Source organism: Manacus candei, unplaced genomic scaffold (assembly GCF_025592945.1).
Source record: "Manacus candei isolate 608988 ecotype Guabito, Panama unplaced genomic scaffold, ASM2559294v1 h1tg000086l, whole genome shotgun sequence".
NCBI classification, from domain to species: Eukaryota; Metazoa; Chordata; class Aves; order Passeriformes; family Pipridae; genus Manacus; species Manacus candei.
This window is the reverse complement of record NW_026138134.1, coordinates 1,393,071-1,418,641: the sequence shown is the minus strand read 5'-3', so window position 1 is coordinate 1,418,641 and position 25,571 is coordinate 1,393,071. Positions and strand designations below refer to the sequence as shown.

At 48.6% G+C, this 25,571-nt stretch overlaps 1 protein-coding gene across 6 annotated transcripts in view; it reads right to left on the bottom strand.

Annotated features, from left to right (window-relative positions):
- Positions 1–25,571, bottom strand: part of ARHGAP32 (Rho GTPase activating protein 32) — a 187,528-nt gene that overhangs the window by 17,552 nt on the left and 144,405 nt on the right. For all 6 annotated transcript variants that reach the window (XR_007908469.1, XR_007908470.1, XM_051812391.1 and 3 more), the window contains 4 exons: positions 19,542–19,691; positions 5,214–5,316; positions 2,265–2,409; positions 1,524–1,606 (listed from right to left, as the gene is read on the bottom strand). Coding sequence is in view for 4 of the 6 variants with exons in the window: in XM_051812391.1 (XP_051668351.1) it covers positions 1,524–1,606; positions 2,265–2,409; positions 5,214–5,316; positions 19,542–19,691 (481 nt within the window). In the remaining 2 variants the exon portion in view is untranslated. The remainder of the gene's footprint in view (positions 1–1,523; positions 1,607–2,264; positions 2,410–5,213; positions 5,317–19,541; positions 19,692–25,571) is intronic.

Below are 25,571 nucleotides of genomic sequence, written 5' to 3'. Positions count from 1 at the left end.
GAGGGAGCAGGAGGTGGCAATGAAAATGCTGATCCATCCTCCTCAGTGCCAGGGCTTGGCAACAGCCCTGGCTGTGTCTGTATCTCTGGTTTTGGGAGGGGAGATGGAGCAGAGGGGCTCAAAATTCCACAAATGGACAAGGACTGGAAGTGAAGACAGATGGGTCTGGCTGGGAACAAAGCTGACATCTCCTGCCTGCAACTTCTCATCGCTGAGCAGCACAATAAGAAAGTGTTTTTTCCTTTTCTGAAGCAAACTGAGGAAAGGAGGGAAGAACTCTGTGCACCTCCAGCATCCCACTGCCAGGGCTTGGCTGGGCTTCCTCCCCAGGACTGAGACGTGGATCAGTACCCACTTTATCCAGCCCATAAAGGAAAAGTCATTTTAGGGAAAAGGTGGAATGCCCCAGAGAAACTGAACCAAAGGAGATTAGTTTATTTTTGAGAAGACTCTGCCCCCTTAATTAACACAAATAAAATATTGTAATTAGTTACTAAAAGTACCAGCTGTTCCACTAACTAGCCCATGTTATTTAATGAGCAAGTAGCACACAGTTGCAGCTTATAACTATTACTTAAATCCTAGTTAACCATTATAATTAGTTATTTATAGCACTCAGGTGCAGCATTGCAGTTGTCCAGCTAATCACCATATATCATAAGAATTGAAATGTAAATATTTATTAGCACCAATTATTATATAAATTTATAATTATTTATTATTTTAAATAGTTCTCAATACCTATTTTTATGTGTTACAACTGGCCATCTATAGCACTGAGGGTACAGAATTCTAACTAGTCCTGCAAATTAACATATATTACAATAATCAATTGTAATTATAATGCAGTATTAGTTACCAATAGTTACTAACATTAAAGTCTCATTAACATACAGTATTATATGCAGTTATTAAAATCAATCACCATAGCAATTTGTCTGATGCCTTTTTACCATACCCTGCCACAAATTTTAATACTGAAGACTGTTAAAATGTTGTTATTCTTAGTCAAGACTCATTACCATATAGCACAAATTGCTATTAATACTAATTAGTTTGAATATAGCACTGTAATTGGTGATTTTTAAACACCCTATTATGTTATTCTAATATATAACACTAATATAATAATTTACATTAGTTATTCTAACAGGTAACTGTTACTATTTGCTAGTTACTGTTTTTACTGGGAGAGGGAAATTGGAGACAAAATATGTTTATTTTTGGAAATATTTCACTTTTTTAAAGTATCATTCCTAGAGCTGGTTTTGTGCTCTCCCAGCAATAAAACTATTTTTTTTTATCAGCCACCTCTGACATACCAAGGTTGTATTTCTCTCCTGTACAGACCTTCCAAGGAAGTCAAGTAAGACCATGTACAGAATGTAGTGTTTGATAAGGAGCTGATTAAAATAGAAAATCAACTTTATACAGCAGTTTCAATATGCAGAAACACATCTTGAGAGGGAAACTGGAATCCTGTCATTTCTGTCCCGAAATTCCAGCAAAGGAATGGCCCTCACCTGTAGTGGGGAGGGGGCAGCTGCTGGATCACATCGTGGATCTTCACCAGCCTCTCCTCATCCGTAGCAGCAGACACAGCATCCTGGAACAAGGCAGGGAGGGACTGAGCTGCAAGGAAAGCTGAAAACCTGCCCCTGGCACCACTTGGCCAGTGAACAGTCCTTCAGCAGTGAGGTGGATTTTGCTGCTCTCCCTCCCTTGGGTGAGGGGTCTGTCCTGGGGACAGAGCAGCACATGGATCATGTGAGGAAGGCCAAGGAAATCACGGTCTGAGACACTTTAGAGCTTCACTGTACAGAGCAATTCCTTGCAGAGGGCGTGCAGCTCCAAGCACTGTTTGCTTCTAATCTCAAGAAATCACTGGGAACAGCAAAGCATCAGGAATTCATGGCTGGGGTCCCCCAGTGACGTTCTGCTGGGGAAGGAGAATCAATACTGTGGCACAGGGGACAAAGGCACTTATGAGTGACCTAAGGGGGAACAGGAAAGGCACCTCAAACTCTGGGCACTTCCTTCTGGAATGGCAGGAGGGGAATCTGGTGTGTGGGCAGCACAGACCAGGTGCTGTCAGGCTGGTGATTTTGGAAATGTGCTCTTCAGATTGCCCTAAAAACCTTAAATTAAGCAAAAGTAAACAGAGGAAGGTGTGTGGAAGCAGGTTCACCTTGCTGTGGGTCCTTTCAGTGTTCCTCTGAAGTCCCACTGGGGTGGGAAGTGGCTCCCATTTGTCTCATACTTACTGAGAACTTCTCGTAGAGCTGGTAGGTGAGCAGGGGGTTGGGGAGCTCTCGGAAGTACAGCTTGCACAGGGAGCCCACACAGTGGATGTCCTGGATGTAAATGTCCTTGGTCAGGTCGGGAATCTGCTCTGAGTCGAACTCGTGGCTGGAAACAAGAAATGGGTCAAGGGGTTTGAGAAGGAGCAATGAAATCAAACCCAGCAAATTACAGTCAAGCAAAGCAAGGGTTTCCCGATTTACAGGAAAAAATAAAGCCTTAGTCACCAAAGCCACGTGACCCACGGCTTTGGGGTTGCTACAGGGGATTTTTCCAAAAATCAGACTTTATTTTTTTCTAATAAGGCATTTTCAGTGAGTTTTACAACCAATTGGCTGCAACCCCTTTTGCTGCATCAGGGCTTTTCACAAAGGCTTCAGAGAAAGCCTTCCAAGACCACAAGGACAATCTGTTAAACTCCCAAGGGCTGTGCCTGGGATTGCCCACAGGTCTGATGAAAGCTGTCCCTCCGCATTTCAAAGGCCTGGGAATTGCAATGATCAAGCCACGCCAGCAGCAGTGCCATGGGCAGCACATGGAAAACAGCATGTGCAGAATTCCTGGGGGACAAACTGGTGAGCTGAGCCTGCCTCTGCCACGGGGTGAGGAGAGCCAGGAACCACATGAAGAACATCCCTGAGCACTCCCTTGGTTTTCAGAGAGAGGGAAAAAAAAACAAAATCACAACCATTTATGAAATAAAAGCTGAGCTCAGAAGGCCAAGGGCTGGAATATGTGCATGGAAAGTGCTGTTTCCAATTAGGCCAGATCTGCAGGGATGAGTGTGGTGAGTCAGGCCTGGGAGCTGGGGGAGCTCGGCTGGTCCTGCTGGACCTCGGGGTCCCTGCGAGGGTCTTCAGGATCAGAAGGGCTGATCCTGCCTGCACTGCACCCACAGCTGTGTCTGGGCTTGGTGCAAACACCCCTGGCCTCTTCTCCACCAAAGCAGGCAGTTTGTGACCCCAAGGGTGACACAGCCCCTCAGCACAGCTCCAGCACTGAGCCTGCCCTGCCCACGGAGCAGAACCTGCCTGTCCCCGTGCCCAGGGCACCAGGAGTGCTGGGAACTGATCCCTCAGCATCAGGACGAGCTCCTTCCATCCCTAGACATGGACACTGTGTGTGGGAAGCCCTCACTCTGCCAGGCTGAGGGGAAGGAGAGGGTGAACAGTCCCCCCCTGCTCAGGCCTCATCCCCAAGGCAGCACAGAAGGGAAGGAAGGTCCCTGCCTTGCCCACTGACACTGCCTTCTCCCCTGGAGCTACAGCCCCTGGTGTCCAGCACACACCACACCACAGGCACTGACTCACCCCTTCCTCACACCTGGGACAGAAACTTCTGCCCTGCACTTGGCTCAGAAGGGAGGGCAGGGACGGCCCCAGCCCACCCCTACAAGCACACTCAAATGTGTGGCTCAAATCCTCTGCCCATATCCTGCCCTACTCCAGGATATTTTTCTAGGAATAAATCCCACACCATGTCAGATGTGAGTATGGAGTGAAGAGAAGCCCCTCTACATCCAACCTTTCCCCTCTCTGTACTGGCTGTTTCAAGGACTACACGTTATTTCTTCTGACCCTAAAGGAAGATTTTGTTAGTAGGACACAACTCCACATCTCCCAGGATACAGAGATGAAGAAGACCCCAAATCAACCCTGGCTCTGTTTGCCCCCCTGCCCCACAGAGGTAGCTCCTGCCCTGATGAAGAGCCAACCCCTGTCCCATGAGAATCTCCCACGTGGAATCAATTCTCTAACTTTGTCTCCAACCAAAAAGCCCTTTAAATCCAGGAGATCCAACTCTTCTGTGTGAAACCTTAGCACAGTGATTCATTTATAAGGACACTGCAGCTCTAGCTCTGAAATAAGCCCAATGCCCTGTTTATACAGCTGGGAACTAAAGCAACACAGTGAGTCCTGCCTTAATCAAACACTGGAAATCCGCAGTGATTTAGATGAACAGGGGCAGTGTCAATAAATGCCAAGTAGTCCCTTCCTTTTGTCTTTGGAACATCTCGGAAAACTGGAAAACAGGTTGTCACTTCAGTCTCTGCACTGTACCAGGGAATGAAGCCATTGAAGTCTTAGAAAACCATTTTTAAATGGTTTAAATCCCACCTTTGATACACAGTGAAGGAGAAAATGGTATTGGCAACAAAAAGGGGAAAAATGGACTAAGGTAGAGATTAGGATGGTCCAGCACAAGTCAAAATGGGGAATTAAAGGGATGTGACTGAAGTAATGGCAAATGTTTTATTCAGCCAGGACTGCTGTGGGCCACATAAAATCCCCTCAGGAGCATTCTTTAAATGAGACTTGCTGCAATGAGAAACAGGATTAATCTGAACCAGAATAAACCCATCCATCCAGGGGTTTGTACAGTCACTGTCCCAGCTCCAACCTGCCCACTGAGCTGGGGAAGAGCTGGTTCAAAAAGGATATTCTGCATATGGAAAATCCCCCTGTGCTGCCTCTGTCAGGATCAGTGCTGGAATTAGTCACATTCCACTTGGCACTCTCAGTCCCTCCACAACAGAACATTCCACACCAAACGGCAGGAGGAAAAACTGCCTCACAAAGGGACAAAGAGAGTTTACTGTGATGGGAACAGCTCCTAACCTGGAGGACACACACCTGGCCTCTCCCTGCACAGCACATCAATGCCACCCCAAGGATCAGGCACGTTTCCTCTGCACATTCCCAAATAACTGCTAATCAACCAGGAGTCCAAGGCAGCACAGGGAGCGAGCAAAGGGCTCCAGGAGCGAGAAGGAACAGGAATGAAACACAACAGCACAGGGACACCATGATCCTGATATTTCATTCTGAAGGGAAGCTTCCTGCAAAGGGAGTGTGCTCCTGGAAGCACAGCCTGGGCCCTGCCCAGCACTCAGGTGTCCCCCCAGCCCTTACCGGAGTTTCTGGATGTTGGAGGCGATCCCGGACAGGCGGTAGATCCCATCCACGATGCCGTGCTTCTCAATGAACTCCGTGCAGCTCTTGAGCACCTGGGGGACTGAAGGACAGGAGCTGGTGGTTAATTGAGCAGGTTATTAAAGTCCCGTTCAGGCTGTGGTCTTGCCAGGTGTCATAAACCACCCCCAGCTGGGCCATGGGTTTACTTCTTCCTTAGAGGAGAAAGCCTGTAAGAAATTTTACTTCAGGAGCTGGTGTGGAAACTGGTCAGAGGTGTTTATTTTAATAAAGCAATGCCAGGACACAAATCAGATTGAAAAAAGTCAATTCTGCTCGAGCAGAGACAGCACAGGTCCCATCACTATTCCCATGGTGTTAAATACCATCCAAGAAGAGCTATAAAATTGAATAAATACTGTCTTTAAAATCTATACAGGATTAACCTCAACTGCTTGGTTTCAGCAAACATAAACATCAGGGAGATGCTACGTCTGGCACCACAGCCAGGAGAGTCTTTACAACTGATAATTTCCTTCCCAGTGTGTGCTGGAGCATGGCTGCAGAGAGCTCCATAATATCCTACACCCACAGAAAGTGCAGACAGAACAGGGCATGACAGACTGGAAAAATCAGCCCAGAGGACATAATTAGGTGCCAAGTTAATATTCCAGCCGCTTCACCAACTGATTCCTTCCAGCTGGCTTCCCAGCCTCATGCACAGCCACTGCTGGAGCTGTGTGTCCATCCCTGGGAGCTTAAGGAGGAGCAAATCACTGGATTTATAAAAGAGAGATAAAACTGTCCTGAACACAGAGAGAAAATCAGGAGAGAGCTCTTGTGAGCATTGGCAAATCCTCACGGAGAGAGCTGGGATCCCTGGGCATCCTGTGCCAGCCACCTTTCAGCCACAGCTCCTCTGCTGATGTAGATTTACTCGTACATGAGATGCCAGGTCTGATCAATTCTCCCTGTGACACACATTCTGAATAGGTCATGTGGCAAATCCCCTCAGATCAGGCAGCAAATGCCATCTGCCATCAGCTCTGCCCACTGCTGCTGCACGGGGGGCTGCAGCTCCCCCAGCCCCTTCCCTGCTGCCCTGCCAGCAGAAACCCTCACAGCTGGAGAACAGACTCCTCTGAGGGGGTTCCCTGGAAATCAGCAGGTGTATCCCGGGATAAGGGCACGTCTGCCCTCGAGCACAGGAGGGACTGAACCCTGTAAATCCTGTCAGTCACACAGGCTCAGCTGGAGCAGATTAGGCCCTGGACCTGGGATATTCCAAGACACCAAGAGACAGCCAGAACCAACGAGTCAGGCTCTAGGGTTACATTCCCAGGCACTTACAGCATCTCCCACTATTTTCCAAAGCCAGGTGCACACTCTGGGGCAAGCAGAGCCCTTGTACTTTAAGCAAAGAGCTTTGGAAACCAAGGGCTGCTTGTTTCGAGAAGGAAAACCACGTTCTGCTGTCCCTGTAGGTGCAAGGAAATGTCAGAAGACAGAACCTTTGCACTGCTTGGCCCTGAGTAGGACCACAGCTGCTGGCGTTTCCAACTGCCTGGATGCAGGAGTCCCACAGGACTGGGCAAAGGAGTTCCCCCAAGTTTTCAACTGTTGTGACAAGATCTGCTAACGCTGCAAATCCCAAAGACCACAGTGGTCCATACTGGAACCTCAGTAGGGGTCTCCCTGAAACTAGTAGAACACATTGAAATAAATAAATAAAGAAGAAATAAATAAATAGGCAAATAAATCAAGAAGTAAATAAACCAAGAAGCAAATTAAAAAAACAAAAGCAGCAAATAAATGAATAGCACATTCCCTGCCTGCCCAAGTTCCCAGCAGGGAAGGGCAACACTCACACACATGACCAGCTCTCCTGTGTACCTGCCCACCATGGGCACAGCTGAACACCTGCCTGTGCTTCCTGAAGGAAGGCCTGGCCACAGGAGTGAGCTCTGTGTGTGCCCAACTCCCCTTCCTGGAGTTTATCCAGCTGTGCCAACACACAGCACAGGACTACAGCACTTATGGAGCAGCTCAGCCCAGCAGCAACCTGGGGTGATGGTGTAGAGCAGGACAGGAGGGGAGGGCTGGAGCACCAGTACCCTCCCTAAAGTACTCTTTTGTCAGGGAGGAGCCTGGGCACAGTTAGAATAACTAGTATATCCAGAAAAAATCCCAGCAGGCTTGTTCCCAGCATCTCCTGATCTGGTTACCAGGACGATGTATTCTCTAAACTAAATATATCATGGATATTCTGGGGGAATTCTGCACAGTGGGAGAAGAGACTGAGATCCAAGGAGGGCTGTAATTGCACCTGAGGGCCCTTTGCTGGGGTGGTGACTTGGTTTTTCAGATTTTTAAACAAAGCTGACACCTGACAATTGGATGTGTGTTTAACATCCCTCTGCCCTTTGAATCCCAAGCCCTTTAGCTAAATACACATTTTTATAGATGGATATATACACATATGGAGGCAGGATGACAGAACAAGCTAAGACTTAATTTTGTGAATGTCAGGTGTGCCAAGACCATCCCCTACAGCAGCTGGGACTGGTTTGTTTGAGTCCCTGTCTCCATCTGCTCCATAAATCCCTGCCCTGCTGCAGGGGAACTCCTCAGCATTCAGGAGCTGAGTTTGGCTCCTAGATCCCAGACCACGTCCCAGATTGGAGCCAGAGAGGGATCACAGCAGGGAACCGAGGGAGATTTCCTCTTCTAGGATGTAGTAACAGCAACACTGTAGTTCTATTAATGTCAGTAAATTACTGTGGTTTCCTGCAATTAGAGCACCCAGACTGATGACACACGTGGGCTGCATTAACAGCCACAAAGCCCCCCCAGCTCAGCACCTGGGTCCTGACAACCACTTTGGGAAAGGGATGAGGAGGAAACAGGGTAACACTCAGTTCTTCCTCCAGCTCCATGTGCTCAGGGAACCCCTGAGCCCAGCACTGGTGCCTGTGGTTACCCAGCCCAGTTCACAGTCTGCAGTGCCACCTTCCCAGGCAGGCAACAAAAACCTCTGATCCTCAGGGTGGTTTTTTTTATTCCTTTGCTGAGCCACGGGGTCTTCAGCCACTGGCTCCAGAAAACCTCCCTGCAGTGAAGTCACTGAGTGCAGATGGCTAAAATCCACTGCCAGTGCTGCCTTTGAACACCCACCTCTTCAGTGGAGCACTGGACATGTGTCCCATCCCAAAATCAATCACCTTTCCCTCCTTCCCTCTCTTTGCTGTCTCCAATATCAGGCAGTTTCAGGAAGCAAAGTGCAAAAGGCTCACCCCGAAGGGGACCCAGCACATCTCATCACCACAGCAGCTGAAGGAATTCATTCAACTCATTCCTGAGCATCTCTCAGCTGCTTTGAAAGCTTTATTGCATCTCTGAGGGCTCGTTAACTGGTTAATTCTCTGCCATTAAGAGGAAGCAGTTTTATGGGCTTCACTCGGAAGAACGTTTTGATTCATCCCCAAATCAGGCCCATTTCCTTTCCTGTCATCTTGGGCTTATTTTTTTCCTTCTGAATCTTTTGTAATGTTCCCTCCCTGGGTTTTGGGAGGCTTGCTGGTGCTTTGTTTTATTTTCTTAGCACGTGAATCAGAACTATTTGTTCAGCCTGGGGCAGAGGCCTCCCACCAAGCTCTCCAGGGACACTGTGCTTTTCCCAACCCCGCCTCTGGGCTGGGTAATGGCCCATAGCACCCGAAATGCTGCTCCTCAGCTGAATTCCACACATAGCAAACCCACACAGGGATCCAAACCTCCAGGAACATGGAAAACCACTGCTCTGCACCACCTGAGCAGAGGGGATAACTGTGACTGAGTGCCAGGAGGTTGGGAAGCTTATGGAAAATCCAGAACTGAGCAATAGAAGGTTGTTTTGAGCCACAAGAATAGAAACTGAAACCATCAGCCATCAGATAAAATTCAGGTGGAGGCAGCTCACTCTCTTGGTTGCCCAGGATGTCCTTGGATCAGCCAGGAAGGACAGGTAAGGACAGGACAGGCAGGGGATGAAGCACCCCAAGAACACCCAGCACAACACAAGTGGTGCCACTGAAGCCTGGACGTGCCCCTTCCTCAAAACTCAGTGCCCAGCTGAGACCCTGACAACTTCCAGACATCTGAAATTAGGCACATAAATCCCAACTCCCTTGCCATTAATGCAGGATTACATAAAAACCTAACAGTGAATATCCTCACCCAAAGAAATACAGATGCTTTTACCCCCAAAATCTTCCTATTTTAGCTCAACTTTAGAAGTGTTAAGGTCGGAAAAGACCTCTAAGATCATCAAGTCCACTTTGCAAAAAACTGCCCAAGTATTTCCTTATAAAAAAAACCAGTAAAAAACCTGTAATATTTCAGCCTGTAACTTGTTCCAGGAACCTCATTTCAAACTACTCATGTCTGAAGCTCTTCCCTCCCCTCAGAGTGGAGGTTACAGGCAGGTGTAAAAACAACAGCACGGGACAAAGATTAAGGATTTTATTTTTATTGTTCCCAACCACACAACTGCACCTGCATGTGGTACTTCACAGGCATCAGCCCTGCATATTCAGAAAAACACGGAGCTTCAAAAGATTCTCTTCTCAGGACTTTTGTCCCACTTCTAAATCCCTGCCCTGATGTTTGAATCACCAGGAACAAGACAGAAATACAAAACCAACCAAGGATCCACCTTCCTTCAAGATGCTCAGGGTGTTCAGGGCCAGGTTGGATGGGGCTTGGAAGGTGTCCCTGCCCATGGCAGGGGGTGGGATGAGATGATCTTTAAGGTCCCTTCCAACACAAACCTGTCTGGGATTCCATGATTCTTGGATTCTCCCTCACTTCCAAGAACTGACCCACATTATTACTCCCACTTGTGTAAAATCCAAGCCCTCTGTCATGAGCTGCCCCATTTCCTGGTCACACACACTGATTTTTTTCTGGACTTATGCACTTGGGAAAGGGCAATCCTGGAAGAGGGAACTGTAACCCATGAGCTGGACCCGCGAGCAGATCCAGACACAGCTGGAATCAGCACTGGACTCTGCTTTGCCAGCCTGGACTTTTCTTTTATGGCAGCTCAGCCAGGGCTGGGTGAAAGCAAAGTGCAAAGTTCAAGCCTGAGGAACATAAATCCTGGGTTGCATCAGGCAGGGGAGGTCGATAAGCACGGCTGGCAGGTCCTGGGGCAGCAGGGACATTCCAGTTTGGGATCTCAGGGCTGCAAGGGCAGCTCACTGCAGTTCCACCAACGACTGGAGGTGTTGTACAGCACATCCACGGCCCAGGCTGTGTCCAGCCAGCTCTCTGGAGTTGGTTTTTACTGTTTCAGGATCATTAAGGCTGGAGAAGCCCTCTGGGATCATTGAGTCCAACCATTCCCCAGTACCTCCAAAGCCACCACTGACCCATGTGCCACATCCACAGGGCTTTTAAATCCCTCCAGGGATGGGGACTCCACCGCTGCCCTGGGCAGCCTGAGCAGTTCCAATGCTTGACAGCCCCTTCAGTGAAGAAATTTTCCCTACTATCCAATAAAATACTACAATACATTCGGGTTTGGCCTGAGTGCTGGAGTTTTTTATTTAGATCAATAATACTCACTGCAACTGAGAGGGTAAAAAGTTCTCCCCTTGCTAAGAGCAGCAAGATAAGAGCACAAGCAATTCCTGTACTGACTGTGACATTTTCCCTCGTGCTTGCTCCCCCCACAGCTGTAATGTTTCGAAATGCAAATTAATTTTCAACTCCCTGCTGTCCTCTGGGTCACTCAGGCACAAAGAATTCTCTCCTCACAGCTGCAGGCAGGGAGAGAGAGAAGGGGAGAGAGAAACTGTCTCTTTTTAAACAGCAAAGGCTTGTGTTCCCTGCTCAGCCCCTTTCTGCAGGGATGTCCCCCAAACAAGGGACCTCCACGGGGCCCCCATGTCCCCCTTTGTAATGCTGACCCTGTCCCCAACAACCTCCAGCTCCAGCAATTGAGAGGGCAGATGGTGAAGCAATAACAGTGCCTGTTACGGTTGGAAATTTGCCCAAAATAGCTCAAAGCTCTTGGCCTTTGAACGTCTCAACTTGTGTTCAGTTTGTGCAGCATCTGCAGGAAGGGGAATGTTCTCTGCTCATCTCCACTTTGGGTCAACTACTGCCCTTTTATCCAGGCTGCTGGATCCACCTTTGCTGTCACACAAGGCTGGATGTGCAGAGCCAACACCACCACATCCAAAGGCACATTTAGGCACCTAAACCACTCATCTGCCCCAATTCACAGGGAATTCCGGTGAATTTGGCATCGTCTGGTTTCCAGAACACCTGAAATGTTCAGATTTGGGATGCAAACCCAACCAGGGAACACAACAAATTTAGGGAAAACACACAGGTGAGTTCACTTAATTCCTACAGACATTCCCAACTGGATCTCACATGCCCATCTGTGCTAACAGTGGAATGAATACTATCGGTATTTTTATCACACTCCTGATCTACCTCATGGGTATTAGGAATTTGCCCTGTGGCACCTTGAGGGCAGATATGGGCTGTCAGTTTGATTTTACAAGCCTGGAGATGGAATGGGAGATAACAAACAAGTTCCCCAAGGCCACAAAAGTGCAGGAGAGCCAGGTTTGAGCTCCCAGCTCACCTGCCAGAGCTCTGAGTGCAGCTCTGGCCACTGCTCGAGTCCTTTGGAGATGGATTTGGGATAAAAAATTACCATAAACCATGAAATACCAGAAGAAAATTGGTTTTGGCACATCTGAGGCTGCCTGGTTTCAATATATGAGCACTCTCCTAAAAAAAGGGACAGCCAGGAGAGCAGGATGGAGGGAAGGGGATGGTTTATACCTGTGAGCTCAAAGAGCTTGTCAAGCCACAACAGCTCCACTGGATTACTGCCCCAAAGGGCAACTTTAAAACCATTTCCCCTCTCATTTACGCCATGTGTACACAGAGCCATGGGCTCAGGTGCAAGTGGAAATGCTGAGACAGGCCAGTATTTCTTCACTGCATAACATAAACTTACATATATATACATATACACTACTAAGGGAGGCAGAACAACAGGGAGATTTCCAGTTTCCTCAATACCTACATTAGATGGGCTTATCAGGAAACATGGGATACAGCCCTGATTTATGAGTTGCAGCCTCATATGAATATATATATATATATATATGAAGATATACAAAACCCAGTTATCCAGGAGAGCATTACAAAAATTCCTGGATGAGAACTGATGCACTATTTTTCCTGCTGTGCCAATGGAGAAGTTAGGATCCACTTTTTTATGGCAGAGAAGGTGATCACCCTCCAGACATCCCTGGATAACAGCTCGATGTCCATAAGTAAAGGAGATGAATCCTGCTTTAAAGGACTTGCCAAAGTCACACAAGAAATGTCTCAGCAGAAAAGAGAATTGCAAACAAACCCTTCAAAACTCTGATTTATGTCCGAATCATGAACTCCTCTAGACATAGAAGGAAAACCAGGATAGCAGGATGCCAGAGTTGAACTTACTTGAAGGTTTGAAACTTTTCAGTTCCCATTCAAACCTGTCAGCTTGGATCCTCTGAAAATACCTCCTGGAAGTACAAAAGTGCCCCCAGGGTTGGTTCACAGAGTGAACACAGCCAACACACACCCTCAGCCTCGTGCACAGCCAACATCCCCCCAGCCCCTGGAAAGGCTGTGGCCAATTCCAGCCCTCTGAGGGAATGGTGCAGGTCACACACACAACCTGCCTCGTTCAGGCAGCACTTCAATAACCCTTTGCCCAGGAGCAAGAATTATTGCTCAAACAAAGCCATGGTCTGGCTCTGCCAGCACTCCAGTCCCAACAATTCCAAACCCAGCTGGGAACTCCAGGCCAGGCTGCTGTGCTGCCATGGGCAGGTACAAACTGAGGATCTATTCCCCATGAAGCCCTGCAAATGCTGCAAAGTCCTTCTGAAGCGACAACTTTGGAGCAAAGCAGTTCCCTGGCAAGGACAGCATGGGCAGGGATTTCACCTGGGCCTTCAGAACATGGAATCCCAGAATGGTTTGGGTTGGAAGGGACATTAAAGCTCATCCAGTCCCACCCCCTGCCATGGGCAGGGACACCTTCCACTAGACCAGGTGGCTCCAAGCCCTGTCCAGCCTGGCCTTGGACACTTCCAGGGATCCAGGGACAGCCACAGCTTCTCTGGGCAAGCTGTGCCAGTGCCTCACCACCCCCACAGGGAAGGATTTTTTTCCAATACCCCATTTAAACCCACCCTCTTTCAGTTTGAAGCCATTGCCCCTAGTCCTGTCAATATAAATGGATTTCAGGGGCCACCTTGTGTTTACAGTTACTGACAGTATTTAAAGGAAGGAAGGAGAAAAAGCTACAATTTTGTAAATATTTATAACTTTCTACTTTTCAGCAAAGTTTGCTTTGCTTGTTTGTCATGTTCTAGTTCATTCTTCAGCATTAACAGGGCAAAGAAACTGATTACATTTACCCTCTCAGAGTTAAAATAAAACATCAAGAAAAACTGAAATTACTAAATATGTAAGACTCAGTTGTCCTGAATTCCAAATCAAGGCTTCCTTCACGGATGGCAAAGATCCAAAGCCAGCCAGGCAGACCTTTATTATAATGAAAATTACTGGCTGGTAAAAGGGGCTGCTCACACTAACACCAGGAACCAGAGGGATGATATTCAGATTACCAGATTGTTCGTGAGCTAAGGGGAATCAGATCTTTACAGATCCCTGCCAGGAGGATGCCAAGATCTCATTCCTTGTGTTTCTCTGCTCTGGTGACAATATTCTCTCTATACCCAAATCTGCCATAAATTAACATCACAGGCAACTCCATCACCCAGCTGCAGCCAGGACATGGCCCAGGGGATGGAGAACACCAGAGGACCCCAGACAAGCCCTGATGGCACCAGAAACCCTGAGGTGCTGTTACAGAGCTTGTCTGAAGAGCATCACAACCAGCTCAGAAGAATAAACCCATCCCTAAGGCCCAGGAAATACCAGGATGGAGGTTCCCAGTCTGCCATAACATGACCTTACACACAGTTCTGAAAGGTCTCAGCTTCCATTTCAGCTTTTCTTTAATCCTACCCAGCCTGCCCAAATTAATTACAAATAAACGTGGGGAACAGGAAGGACCGAGAGGAAGATCAGGTGTGTTAGTAAACTTTGTCTTTCATAGGCATTTATGTCTTCAGCAACAAGCCAATCCCTCTTCCTGACCAGGTATTTTGTAATTACAAAAATTATTGGTATTTTGTAATTACAAAAATGAGGCACAGATCCTTCACCAGGGGAAACCTGTCAATTAAAAGTTCCATTTCTCAATTTATCTTTTCCCCTGACAGAAGCTAGGGATGTATCAATGTGACAAAGACATAAAGAGGTACAAAAAATGCCATTTGCTTTTAGCCCACAAAATCCTCTGTGGATGCAGCTGGGCTGTGGGGATGGATTATCCCTCGAGGTGAACACTTGACATTACCATACTGAGGTGCACCAGGGCTAAGCCTGTGCTCTGGTCTAAACACTGGGAGCGAAAGGGTCATTCCCAACAAGTGCCAGGCAACAGGAATATCTGCTGGGGAGAACAGGCAGGATTCTATCCCCCATCCACTGCAGTCCAAGCAATCCCAGCACATCATTCCCAGAGCATTTGAATAAGAAGTACAGTAACCCCTCCTGTGCTGCAGCTCAGGATTCCCTCCTTCCCACGAGGGGATCGTGGCTTTTCCCTGGTGCTGCCGACCCATCCCGAGGGAGCAGAACGGCAGCTCCGTAACCCTGGGACCTCCACCAGCTCCAGGAACGTGCCCAGCTCCCCAGGCACTGCCCCTCTGCAGCCCAGCAGGACATCCCTCCTCACATCCCTGCTCTCCCACATGTGTCACACACCTGGGCTCTGGGGGAGCTCTGGGTGGAAATATTCCGAGGCACAAACCAGGCCATGGAGCAGATGCTGCAATGCAGCACTTCAGCAGCTCCCACGCTCAGCAAACACCCTCTGCGAGCACAACCTTCTCACTGGGCTCGAGCTAAAGTTAAGGCCTGTTTGGTTTCCTTCGGGAGAAAAAAATCTGGGGGAAAAAAGAATGTCCACCTAAAAAGGGAACAAGACCAAGGTCTCTTCAGGAGTCAGGGATTAGGGTGAATTTGCTGCATCTCACAGCTCCAGAGAACTGTGACAGAACGCAAGGGAATGGCTGGAGCTGTGTCAGGGCAGGCTCAGGTTGGATCTCAGGCAAAGGTTCTTCCCCCAGAGGCTGGTTGGGCACTGCCCAGGCTCCCCAGGGCAGTGGGCACAGCCCCAAGGCTGCCAGAGCTCCAGGAGGGTTTGGACAACGCTCTGAGGGACAGGGTGGGGTTGTTGGGGTGTCTGTGCAGGGCCAGGAGTTGGACTGATGAGCTCTGTGAGTCCCTTCCAACTCAGGATATTCTGTGATTCTGGAAAACCAAACCATGGCAGGTGTGAACAGCTCCAAACCAACTGGGAGCACCTCTGAGGGTGATGAAGAAACAGATCCTCCCTGCTGAGCCTGGGCTGCTTCCAACTGACACTGCCCTGGCAGGGGAAGGATTCAACCCCAGCAGGAGCCAAGGGATGAGTAAGGACTGGGATGGGATGCAGACAGAGCCGACTGGAGAAATATTGTGCAAACCAACATACTTGAAGGGAGCATCACCACAGGCTGTGCCAGATTTAGACCCAATAGAGGAGCTCAAAATCCCTCCTTATCAAAACCAGTTCTACTCCTGCACGGCCCAGCCCATCAGTCAGTGCTGACATGTGACAGGAGATGAACCAAGGCACTGACTGCTGAGACTTTCACTGGGAGCAACACACCTGGAGCACAGAGGCTCCTAATTCCTACTACCCCAAGCAGCTTGGAACACAAATGATTTTGGAAAATAATCCTGTGATCTGCCCATGATTCAGAACCTCACCTGAGAGACTGGACAGTGAAGCTTCCTTCCCCTCACTGCTCTCCCAGGGCCTTGGGGAAAGGACTGCTGGGCACCACAGGAGGTGGCACTCCTACCCCAGAGGGGCTCCAGCACTGTTTGGAGAGCTCAGTGTCAGCACAACACAAACTGGAATTAAACAACAAACACACCAAACCCCAGGACACTGCCCAGAGATCACCTCAATCCCCACCATGAATCACCAGGCACACAGGAGGATTTGAAGGTGCCTCGTCCCTCACACTGTTCTTGCAAACACTTGTTCAAATCCTCACCTCCCTCCCTGTTCCTGCTCAGTGTCACTGCTCAGATCCACCCAGCACAGAGGGAAATGACAACCACCTCCTCACCAATAGCAACCAAGGCAGCAGCACCACCAGCCCCTGCTCCATCCATCCCACCTCACCCAGACACCCTCCCCGAGGACAATCTCTGGGCACAGACCATCCTGTCCCAAAGTTCAGAAGCTGCATGCTCTGTCCTGCCAGCCTGAGAGGCACCTGCCAGCAGGGACAGCACTGGCTTCACCCCAAAAACTCAGGGAAGCCACATTCCAAAACCTCAGGTAAACCACAGCAAAGGCTTTGCTAGGTCAGAGCTCGGCGTGTGCTGAAGGTGGAGCTTTGCAGGATGGGATCCTCCTCTATACCATCAAACCAGGTCACAGTTCTGCATCACTTTCCTCCTGTGCAGCTCATGGCAAGTTATTCTCCCTCCCAGCGAGGCTGGACGGCTGCAGAACGAGCAGGGACTTGCTGAGCCCACAGAAAGACAAGGTACTGCAGGAGGTAAAACATCTCTGTGTTTGTCAGTCCCCCTCTGGGCACAGAGCAAACACACTCCTCTCCTGCCTAAGCACTCTGAGCCAGCTGCCTCAGCAGAGGCTTTATTAAAAAAATGTTACACCTATTGCAGGTTTTGTCCTCATCCCTTTTATTCTCTCGTTCCGCTTCTCACTCACCAATTCCCACCTGAAAGACAAGCAAAGTTTCAAATATTCATGACTGCAAAACTCATGTTTTACAGCACATTTTTGAGAATTTAGGCTTTGTCAGCTTCCTAAAGCTGATAATTAATAAAATTCTTAACATAACTCCAGTTTGGTTCAATGTCAGCACGTCACTCGGTCCAGTCTCTGGGCATGGTGTCATTTGCTCCTTCAGTCCTGCTAAATATTTCTGGGTATTGGACACTGACCTACCAAAACTAGAATTCACTTAAACAAAGCAATGAATACATTGGGTTCTTTTTGTTCTTCTGAACTTAGATTGTGATCCCAAAGCATCACCAGCAGGTACCACACACAGACTTCAGCCACAGTGTTCTCTGTGCTCCCAGGAAATTCTTTGTGCTGGTTATGCTCTAATTCACCTCAGGGTCTCCCCGACACCTTTCAGCAGGTCAGCATTGCCTCTGGCTCCAGGACTGAGCCACATTAATGCTACAGAAGGAGGGGATCTTAAAATGCTGTGCATGCACAGAGCTCAGTTCACAGGGCCCCAGAAACGTCTCCACAAAACCCATCCCGGGATTACGTCACTTGGAATACAGGTCAGGAGCTGAATCACCCAGAAAACAACAATCCTGCTGTGGGAAACGGAGCCATGCCCCTGTTAGCAACACTCAAATTGGATCTGCTGCACTCCAGGGAGTTAGGAAAGAGTTATTAAATCAAGAGGGAAAGCAACTGGTGACTTCTGAGCTGCAGGGCCCTCATTAGCACAGCTCAGGCAGAGTGATGGTGGGCAGCGACCAGGACAAGGACAGAGCTCCCAGAGACTGTCAAACACTGGGTAGAACAGTGCAGTTCAGCTCAAGATGTGTCTTCTAATGCTAAATAAAACACGTACCCTTAAAGGCAGAGGAAGAGAGGGCAGGGCAAAGCTTCAGCCATGGCTGACCTGTGCCTAACGAAAAACGGAGAGGGCTGGCGATAAAGGGAACGTTCCTTCTCCCACTAATGAGCTCACTGCTGGCATGGCTCCTGCCCTCCAAGGCTGCTCCCACAGCATGAACACAAACCCAGCTCCATAGTTACCATGGTGTGAATTCCCAACTCCTGCGGCAGCTCTTCCAGGAGTTACTGTCTGTTCCTGTCTCCAAACCAGCCAGGTTCTGGCTCTCTGATGCTTTCCAAGCCCCAGCAGTAAAGATTCCTACTGGTTCCAATTAACAGGGCAAAGAGCCTTCCCACAGCCCTGATTCCATAAGAACAAGCTCATATTATTCACTAACTGGTAGTAAAACACTCTGTGTCATGGGAGGGAGGGCACACTGCTGTTACCAACCGAATCCCATGGAAAAAGTGCATGAAATAGCTCCCTGCCCTTTGCCAGCCCTTTTCCAAAAGGCACTGGATGAACCAGGAGTCTGAAGTAACAATAGAATCTCCCTTCCTGCCCCAAATGTTCCATCACTTCTCCCTCAGCCTGCACAAAAAAGCTGGGAGACATCGGATGAACAACTCAGGCACAAGAACTGCTGCAAACCCTCTGCAAGGAGCAGAACCAGCAAACAGACCAAACTGACACAGCCAGACAGTGATGCTACTTCCATCCCTGATTTCCTGATGCCTTTAACTCCCGGGTAAGCCCATGGCTGCTCCATCCTGCTTTGCTAAACACCCCTCAGTGTGGCTGTCAATGGAACGAGCCTGGCTGGTGACCTGTGACAACATCCAAGTCTCTGTGACAGCATCCAAGTGCTCTGTTTGCTCCTTGGCACCTCCAGGTACTTCCCCTGCACAGCCTGGACTGGGCACGGCCCAGGGGGAGGGGAGGAAAAAGCACATGAAACCCAAGCTCATCCCAGGAAGAGTTTTCTTGGAATGGAGAGCTCTTCTCCTCTGTCTCCCTAAAGAGGTGATTGGGAAGGGAAAGTGACTGAGAAGGGATCCAGAAATCTCGCCACAACAGAGAGAAAAGTAAGCTGGGATGAAAAACAACACCCAGTTAATTCCTGTAAATTCTGTGAAATCAAGGGAAAAGGCAGAAGAAGGATTTACACTGTGAATTGTGCTGGAATCATACAAAGCTAACAAGTTAGAGAAATACAGAGATTTAACACACCTGTTAATTAATCACTGACACCTATGTATAAATAAAACTTATTTTCCTGAAAAAAGAATTATTCAAAGACTTCAAGAGGTTGAAAACTCATCTTCAGCAGTTCCAGGCATCTGCAGTGCTCCCACACTGAACCACTACGCTTCCCACATCAAACCACAACATTGCTCCTCATTCCCCTCAGCTTTTCTTTCCCCCTCGACTTTCGTTACCCACCCTCAGCCCTCTGTGGCTCCAACCACCCCGAGATGAGATTCCCACAGGAGGAAGAGCTCAGGAGCAGAGTGTTTCTTACCATCGTGGCCAGAGTTGAGCAGATGCTCTCCCAGGTCACAGCCAAACACCCTTTCCTTGAGGATCCCCCTCTGTTTCAGTTTCTGTTTCGTTGGGCGCGACTTCATGAATGTCCGGAGGAAGGTGATGAGCTTCCCGTGCTTTTTGGACACTGCACAACAAAACAAAACAACCACTTCAGTTCAGATCTGGCTGCCTTGGGCAGAACTTGTTCTACAGAGCACGTAAGAAATGTAGTAACACTGATAACAATTATTTACAGGAACAGCTTTTCCGAGGTTCAATACTAAACAGAGACCTGGCTTGTGTTGTTATCCTTGGCTAGTGCAGAATTAACAGGAGCTGTAAGGGAGGAATTTAACACAAAGACACGTTTATCTGCAGAGCAGCTTCAGGTGGGAGCTGTTTTGGACGGTGGGCAGCACCTGGGAGCTGGAATTCTCATCTCTGGAAAAGGAACAAGGCCAAACTAGAAAAGCTAGTCATCTCCAGTGCAAACACAGTCTGTAATCTACACTCAGGAATAAATGCTTTGTTACTGGCTCTCATTCTAGTAGTGAAAGGCACCTCTGGAACAAATGGATGACTAACAGTCTCTGAGGGTGTTTGTAGCTCTCTCATTGCTGTATCTGCCCTGCAAGCACACCCCTGCTTTCACTGAACCTCCTGCAGCTGGGCCATCCCAGGCTGTTTAACTCCCTCAGTATGCTCAAGCCATCACAAAATAAAAACACAGAACCACAGAGTCACTGAGATTGGAAAAGATCTCCAGAGTCCAACCTTTGCCCAAACACCACCTTGTCTCCCAGCCCAGAGCACTGAGTGTAATGTCCAGTCATTCCCTGGCCACCTCCAGGGATGAGGACTCCACCACCTCTCTGGGCAGCCCATTACTGCCTTTGTTTTATTTAACAGATAACTAAGGTAGCTGATGGAAGAGATGAAGTTTATCCCCTTCCAGAACAAACACAAGAACCTACAAAGAGAGGAGGATGTGGCCCAGGACCCTCCCTCCAAACCTCCTGCTGGGGAAACCTGTCCCTCTGCCAAAACCATCCAGCCCTGCTCCGGAGAGCTTAATTCCCAGTGGAAGGACAAGGAGAGTCAGGCAGGGCAGAAGTGGGTGACACAGCCAACCTCGGGAGCAGAGGCTGGGCCCAGGTTGAATGGGAGCAGAACAATGCCCTGGAATGTCAACCCCTCTTCCTGAGGCCCTGGGTGAAAGGGAGAGGCCTCCCCGACAAAAGTGCTATTGTGTACATGATTTAAAAGCAGTTTAACTTCAACAGAAGAGCTCTATTGAAGAGAACAAGTCGCTGGGCATAAAGGGCTGAGCTTTGTGAGGGAGCCTTTACAGCCCAGGAAGTTGTGAAGGCTCCTGCAGCACCAGCAATGGCTCTGCTCTGCTCCTCCCTCACATCCCAGGGAGGAAAGACAACCAGCCACATATTCCACCTGCACTAAACCCACAAACACTGTAACCAAAAGTCAGCAGAGTAATGCTGTGCCAAAGCAGGGATGACCCCTGGGGACAAAGGCCCATCCCTTCAGGGTCACCACTGCTCACAGGGAGAAATCCAGGGAGCAGCTCTGGAACTGGGACTCAGCACAACAGAGAAACAGAGATGGCTGGAGAAACACCTCACACAGGGGGTTCTTCAACCAGGCAACAGGAAAAACCTTGTCCCAAGAACACAGTTATACCACTTCATGATGGTTTAATGCCTTTACACAGCTCAGTATTTTCCCTTCTATTTTACCAGGTATTGATGCAGTCTATTTATATATATTTATATATAAATAAATAAACATGATTCCACTCACATATGTGAGTAGAGCAAACTTCTCCCTCTGCACAAAGTCCCCTTTAGCAATGTGACACCACCCTGATCCTCAGCACCATCCCAACACCTGAAACCCTAAAAACTCCCCCCAACCCCACTGTGCATCCTCAGCAATCAAACCCAGATCATTTAACAAACACAGAGCACTGAGCATGACAAACTGTGGCTGTGGGGGCTTTAATTAAAGGAGTGTTTGCAGTTTGATGGGGTTTTTTAATTACACACAATAAAGGAACAGATTGTGCTGACATGCCAAACAAAGTTAGGATGGGGTTTGGTTGTATCCATCATCACAGGAAAGTGAGGGCTCATTTATCATCTCCTATCAGCCCAGCTCAAAGATAAATGGAGACAGTCTCATCCTGACTTGTGTGGAATTCCAAAAGTTAGTACCCTCAGGCTGCTGGACAACACTGCTGGAGGTGAGAGACCTGAGACAGATGCTTTTATAACAGGCAAACAGACAAATAAAGCATTTACTGACACCAATAAAGCAAATATTAACATCTGCGTGTTCGTTTGAATCATTTGACACACTCCACATACAGTTCTTCATGAAGTGCCTTGCTTGACTTAATGAAAAATGAGCCCATCAGAGAATGGATTTTAAATGGAGAAAAATGCATCTAATTCCAGTCCTGCAGAAATTCTACTACTAATGCTGGTGACCAGATCACCAAGTGACTTCTGGGTGTCACCTCAGGCTCTAAAACCAGGAAAAGGTGCAATGGATGCACCTGCATGATCCAGAGATGTACGACTTGGCTTGGAACTGATGCTTGACTTCATGACCAGAAAAGTGACCTGAGTTTTTAAAACACAATAAATCTGCTCTGCCTTTAAGCCACTCAGTGCAGGTTAAAATAATTGTCTTGTTTTCTGCACCATTAATCACACTCCTACAAACTCCCTCCCCTAGTGAACTGGTGCAGCAGCCCAAGATTGTCAGGGCAGGTTTGGTCCCCAGAAATTCCCTTCTCCACAGCCCCTTGGAAGGTCTGAATGGTTCCTTGGTCACACATTCCCTCGCCCCCAAGTCACTGCCTGCTCAGGAGGAGACTTTCTCAGCCTACCCCAGGCTCAGAGTGCTAGATCCACACAGGAATGATTCACTGAGAGCCGTGAGGCTGCTCCTGGGTGGGGAAGAACAAGAGAACAGCAAGAAAATCCGAGCAGTCCTGTCTGTGCTGACAGGTGATTAAAAGAACAAAGAGCAGGTAGGTGTGTGAGAAGGATCTGCTCACAAGCTGCCCCCTCCTGCAGGGAAAGGTGAGATCCTCTCCATGCTGCTTCCCAGCCCTCTGGCATCACTGACCCTCCAACCATGATGGATCCTGAGAGAGTAATTCATGAATTCATTAATTCATTTTGGTTTAGATGGAGCTGATGAACAGATGAAGCTGCTTTATAAGAGCAGTCCCAGCTTCTAGATAAGCACCAATGCCAAGGGCTACCAGGACTCCTGCAGAATCCATGTTTTCTGCTCCAAAACATTGGTCCCCAACGTTTGCTGCCCCACAAGTGCCAGCAGTGCTCTCCTGCTGCACCACAAACACTTGTCCTGCACCCAGAACTGGTGACTGCAGGGAAATTAGGGAATCAAGGCATCGGCTTTGGACCAGGAACAAATCTACCAGTGTTACAAACTAAGCAGATGTGGATAAAACAGTCAGCCCTTTCCACCTTTATTGTCCCAGTAGTAAAGCAGGGATGTGATCCATCTGCTCCACTCCCAGCTTGGGTCTCCACACGAGGTGTTCAGGCTGACAAGTGTGACAGAAATTCAGAAACCAGCACTACTAAGAGAGAATTTTAAATGGTTGCTCTCCCCAGAGATGCTGCTGAGTTACCAACTGACAGCCAAGCCAAACTGCACCAATATCGCATTTATTCCTATTACTTTCCACCTCAGATTTAACCACTATAAAACACATTGTTTACCAAGAAATGGAGACTTTCCTAGAAGGAGCAGGGGCTGCTTTTCCTCAGAAAGGCAGGTCTGTCTCAATATCCTAGCCTAAACAAGCAAAGACAAATTCTCCATCTAGTATAACCTGGCTGCTAAAAAACCCCAAGCAAAACCCAAATGCAAAACTCCACCTGAGGCTGGGGACTTTACTGGAGCTTTGCTGGCACAAATGGGTCAATTAGGAGCAAGAAAAATATCTCCTCCCTCAGCTGACATAACTGTGCTGGCCAAAGCCCACAAAAGGTGGGAAGGCAGGGAAGGAGAAGGGAAACTCGTGCCAGGTAGTTTGTTGTGGTTTGGGAAGGTGCCACGGTGCCTCCCTGAGGGACATTTATCGACCCAGCCGTGCTGTTGATGCTTTACCACCAGCTTTGGCAGTGTAAGCGAGGTCCAAAATTCTCCTGACATGGATAAAAACTATTAAATAACAATTACCTCATTAAAAGCAGGGCTCCCTCACCCTCAGGCCCTGCAGCATTTCCTCTGTTTACAGCACAGACCTGTCAGCCACCAGCTCCTCAGGCAGCTCCACGCTCTGGTTCAGCACAACATGCCCTCCTTAGTTATTCAGGAACCCACAGGGATCCTCCTGCTGAGGACTGCAGTGCCTTCCTGCAAGCTCAGAGCCCAGGGTGGCACTGCTGTGTGTCCCCACACCTGTCCCTGAGGCTGCTCTGGGAGCTGAGCCACCGCCGTGACCCGGATTAGGAATAATCTGTGGCCCCTGATGCTCTTAGGGCAGAGCTGGAGCAGCCCAGGTGAGGGGGTGGAGGAGACAGCCCAGGAACAGACCTGCTCCCCGAGCTCCTGGTGCCTCCCGTGCCCCTGTGGATTCCTCAGGGGAACAGTTCCTTGGGATTCACAGCCCTAAGAGCAGAGCACAGCCCAACAACCCCTCGTGCCTCAGCCCAAACTGCAGCACTATCATGTCTGCCCATAAAACCCTTCCAGACCACTTCCAGAATGTAATACTGAATTACAATTACAATATTTAGTTACCATTGCCCAAAGTGTTGGCAACAGAAGGAAAGGTAGGATGAAAAAGAGCAGTGGCTGCCGACTGCTTGGTTTTTGATCATGGAGACCAATCGAGGAGAAACTTTTCAATAAACTCAGCCTTACTGCGCCCTCAAATCTGTTTTGTAGAGGTGTTTTCTTTCCATTTTCAGCAAGAAAAACCCCATCAGGCAAAGGTTCCAAGAACAAAATACAGTCAATCCTGCAGGATGGAACAGCATCTCCCACCTGACTCACCCTGCTCTTCCCAAAGACCAGGGGACATCCAGATTTTGAATAGGATCACAGAATCCCAGAATGGTTTGGGTTGGAAGGGACCTTAAAACTCATCTTAACGCCATGGGCAGAGACACCTTCCACTAGAGCAGGTTGCTCTAAGCCCCACCCAGGATGACAGCAGCTTCCTCCAGGACATCCTGGCAAGCCCTCTGCCTGATTCCCAAACCCTCTGCCTGTCCCCTCCAGCCTTTTCAGCCTTTTTTAAGGGAAAACAAACCCCTGCTCCACAAACCAAGAGCACCTGCCAGCACTGTTATTTTGGGTCTGCACTCCTGCCTCGACAAAATCCCCTTCCTAGGGTCACAGCATCACATTTTCTGAAGCAGGGCTGGTAAACTTTGACTCCATGAGAACAATCTTGGAGGGTGTTTGCTGACCCACATTCCCAGCACATGGCAGGCTGCTGTTCCTGTGGTTCCCAGTGATTTCACAGGTCACAGCACCCAGCTGGCCCCCGCGGAGCTCAGGGGCAGCACCACGTGTGGCTGCAGAGCTCCAGACACACAAACAAACGGCATCAACCAGCCCCAATATCAAAGATGGAAAGAGGTGTGGGAATGTTGTAAAGAAAGGGATCTCAGACCAAAAGTGAAATCCATCCTCTCTGAAGAGAGATTTACAGCAAGTCATGCCAAAATGTTTCCAGGCTCTGAGCCCTTCCAGAGCCATTCTCCTCTAAAATTAAACTGCTGCAGGGAGAGGGAGAGAAAGAGCAGCAACAGACTCCTTTGGAGAAAGAGCAGAATCAGGAGATGAGAAGCTGGGCTTGGTTTTGCCATATATTCTGCACACACTTCAAGGGCACATTTAATGGCGTGAGCAGTGAGTTCAGCTGGGTCTCCACACAGCATCAGTTATCCTGACCCTCCCCAAAACATCAGTAAATACATTTAATATCCATCCCCTCGCTTGGAAAAACACA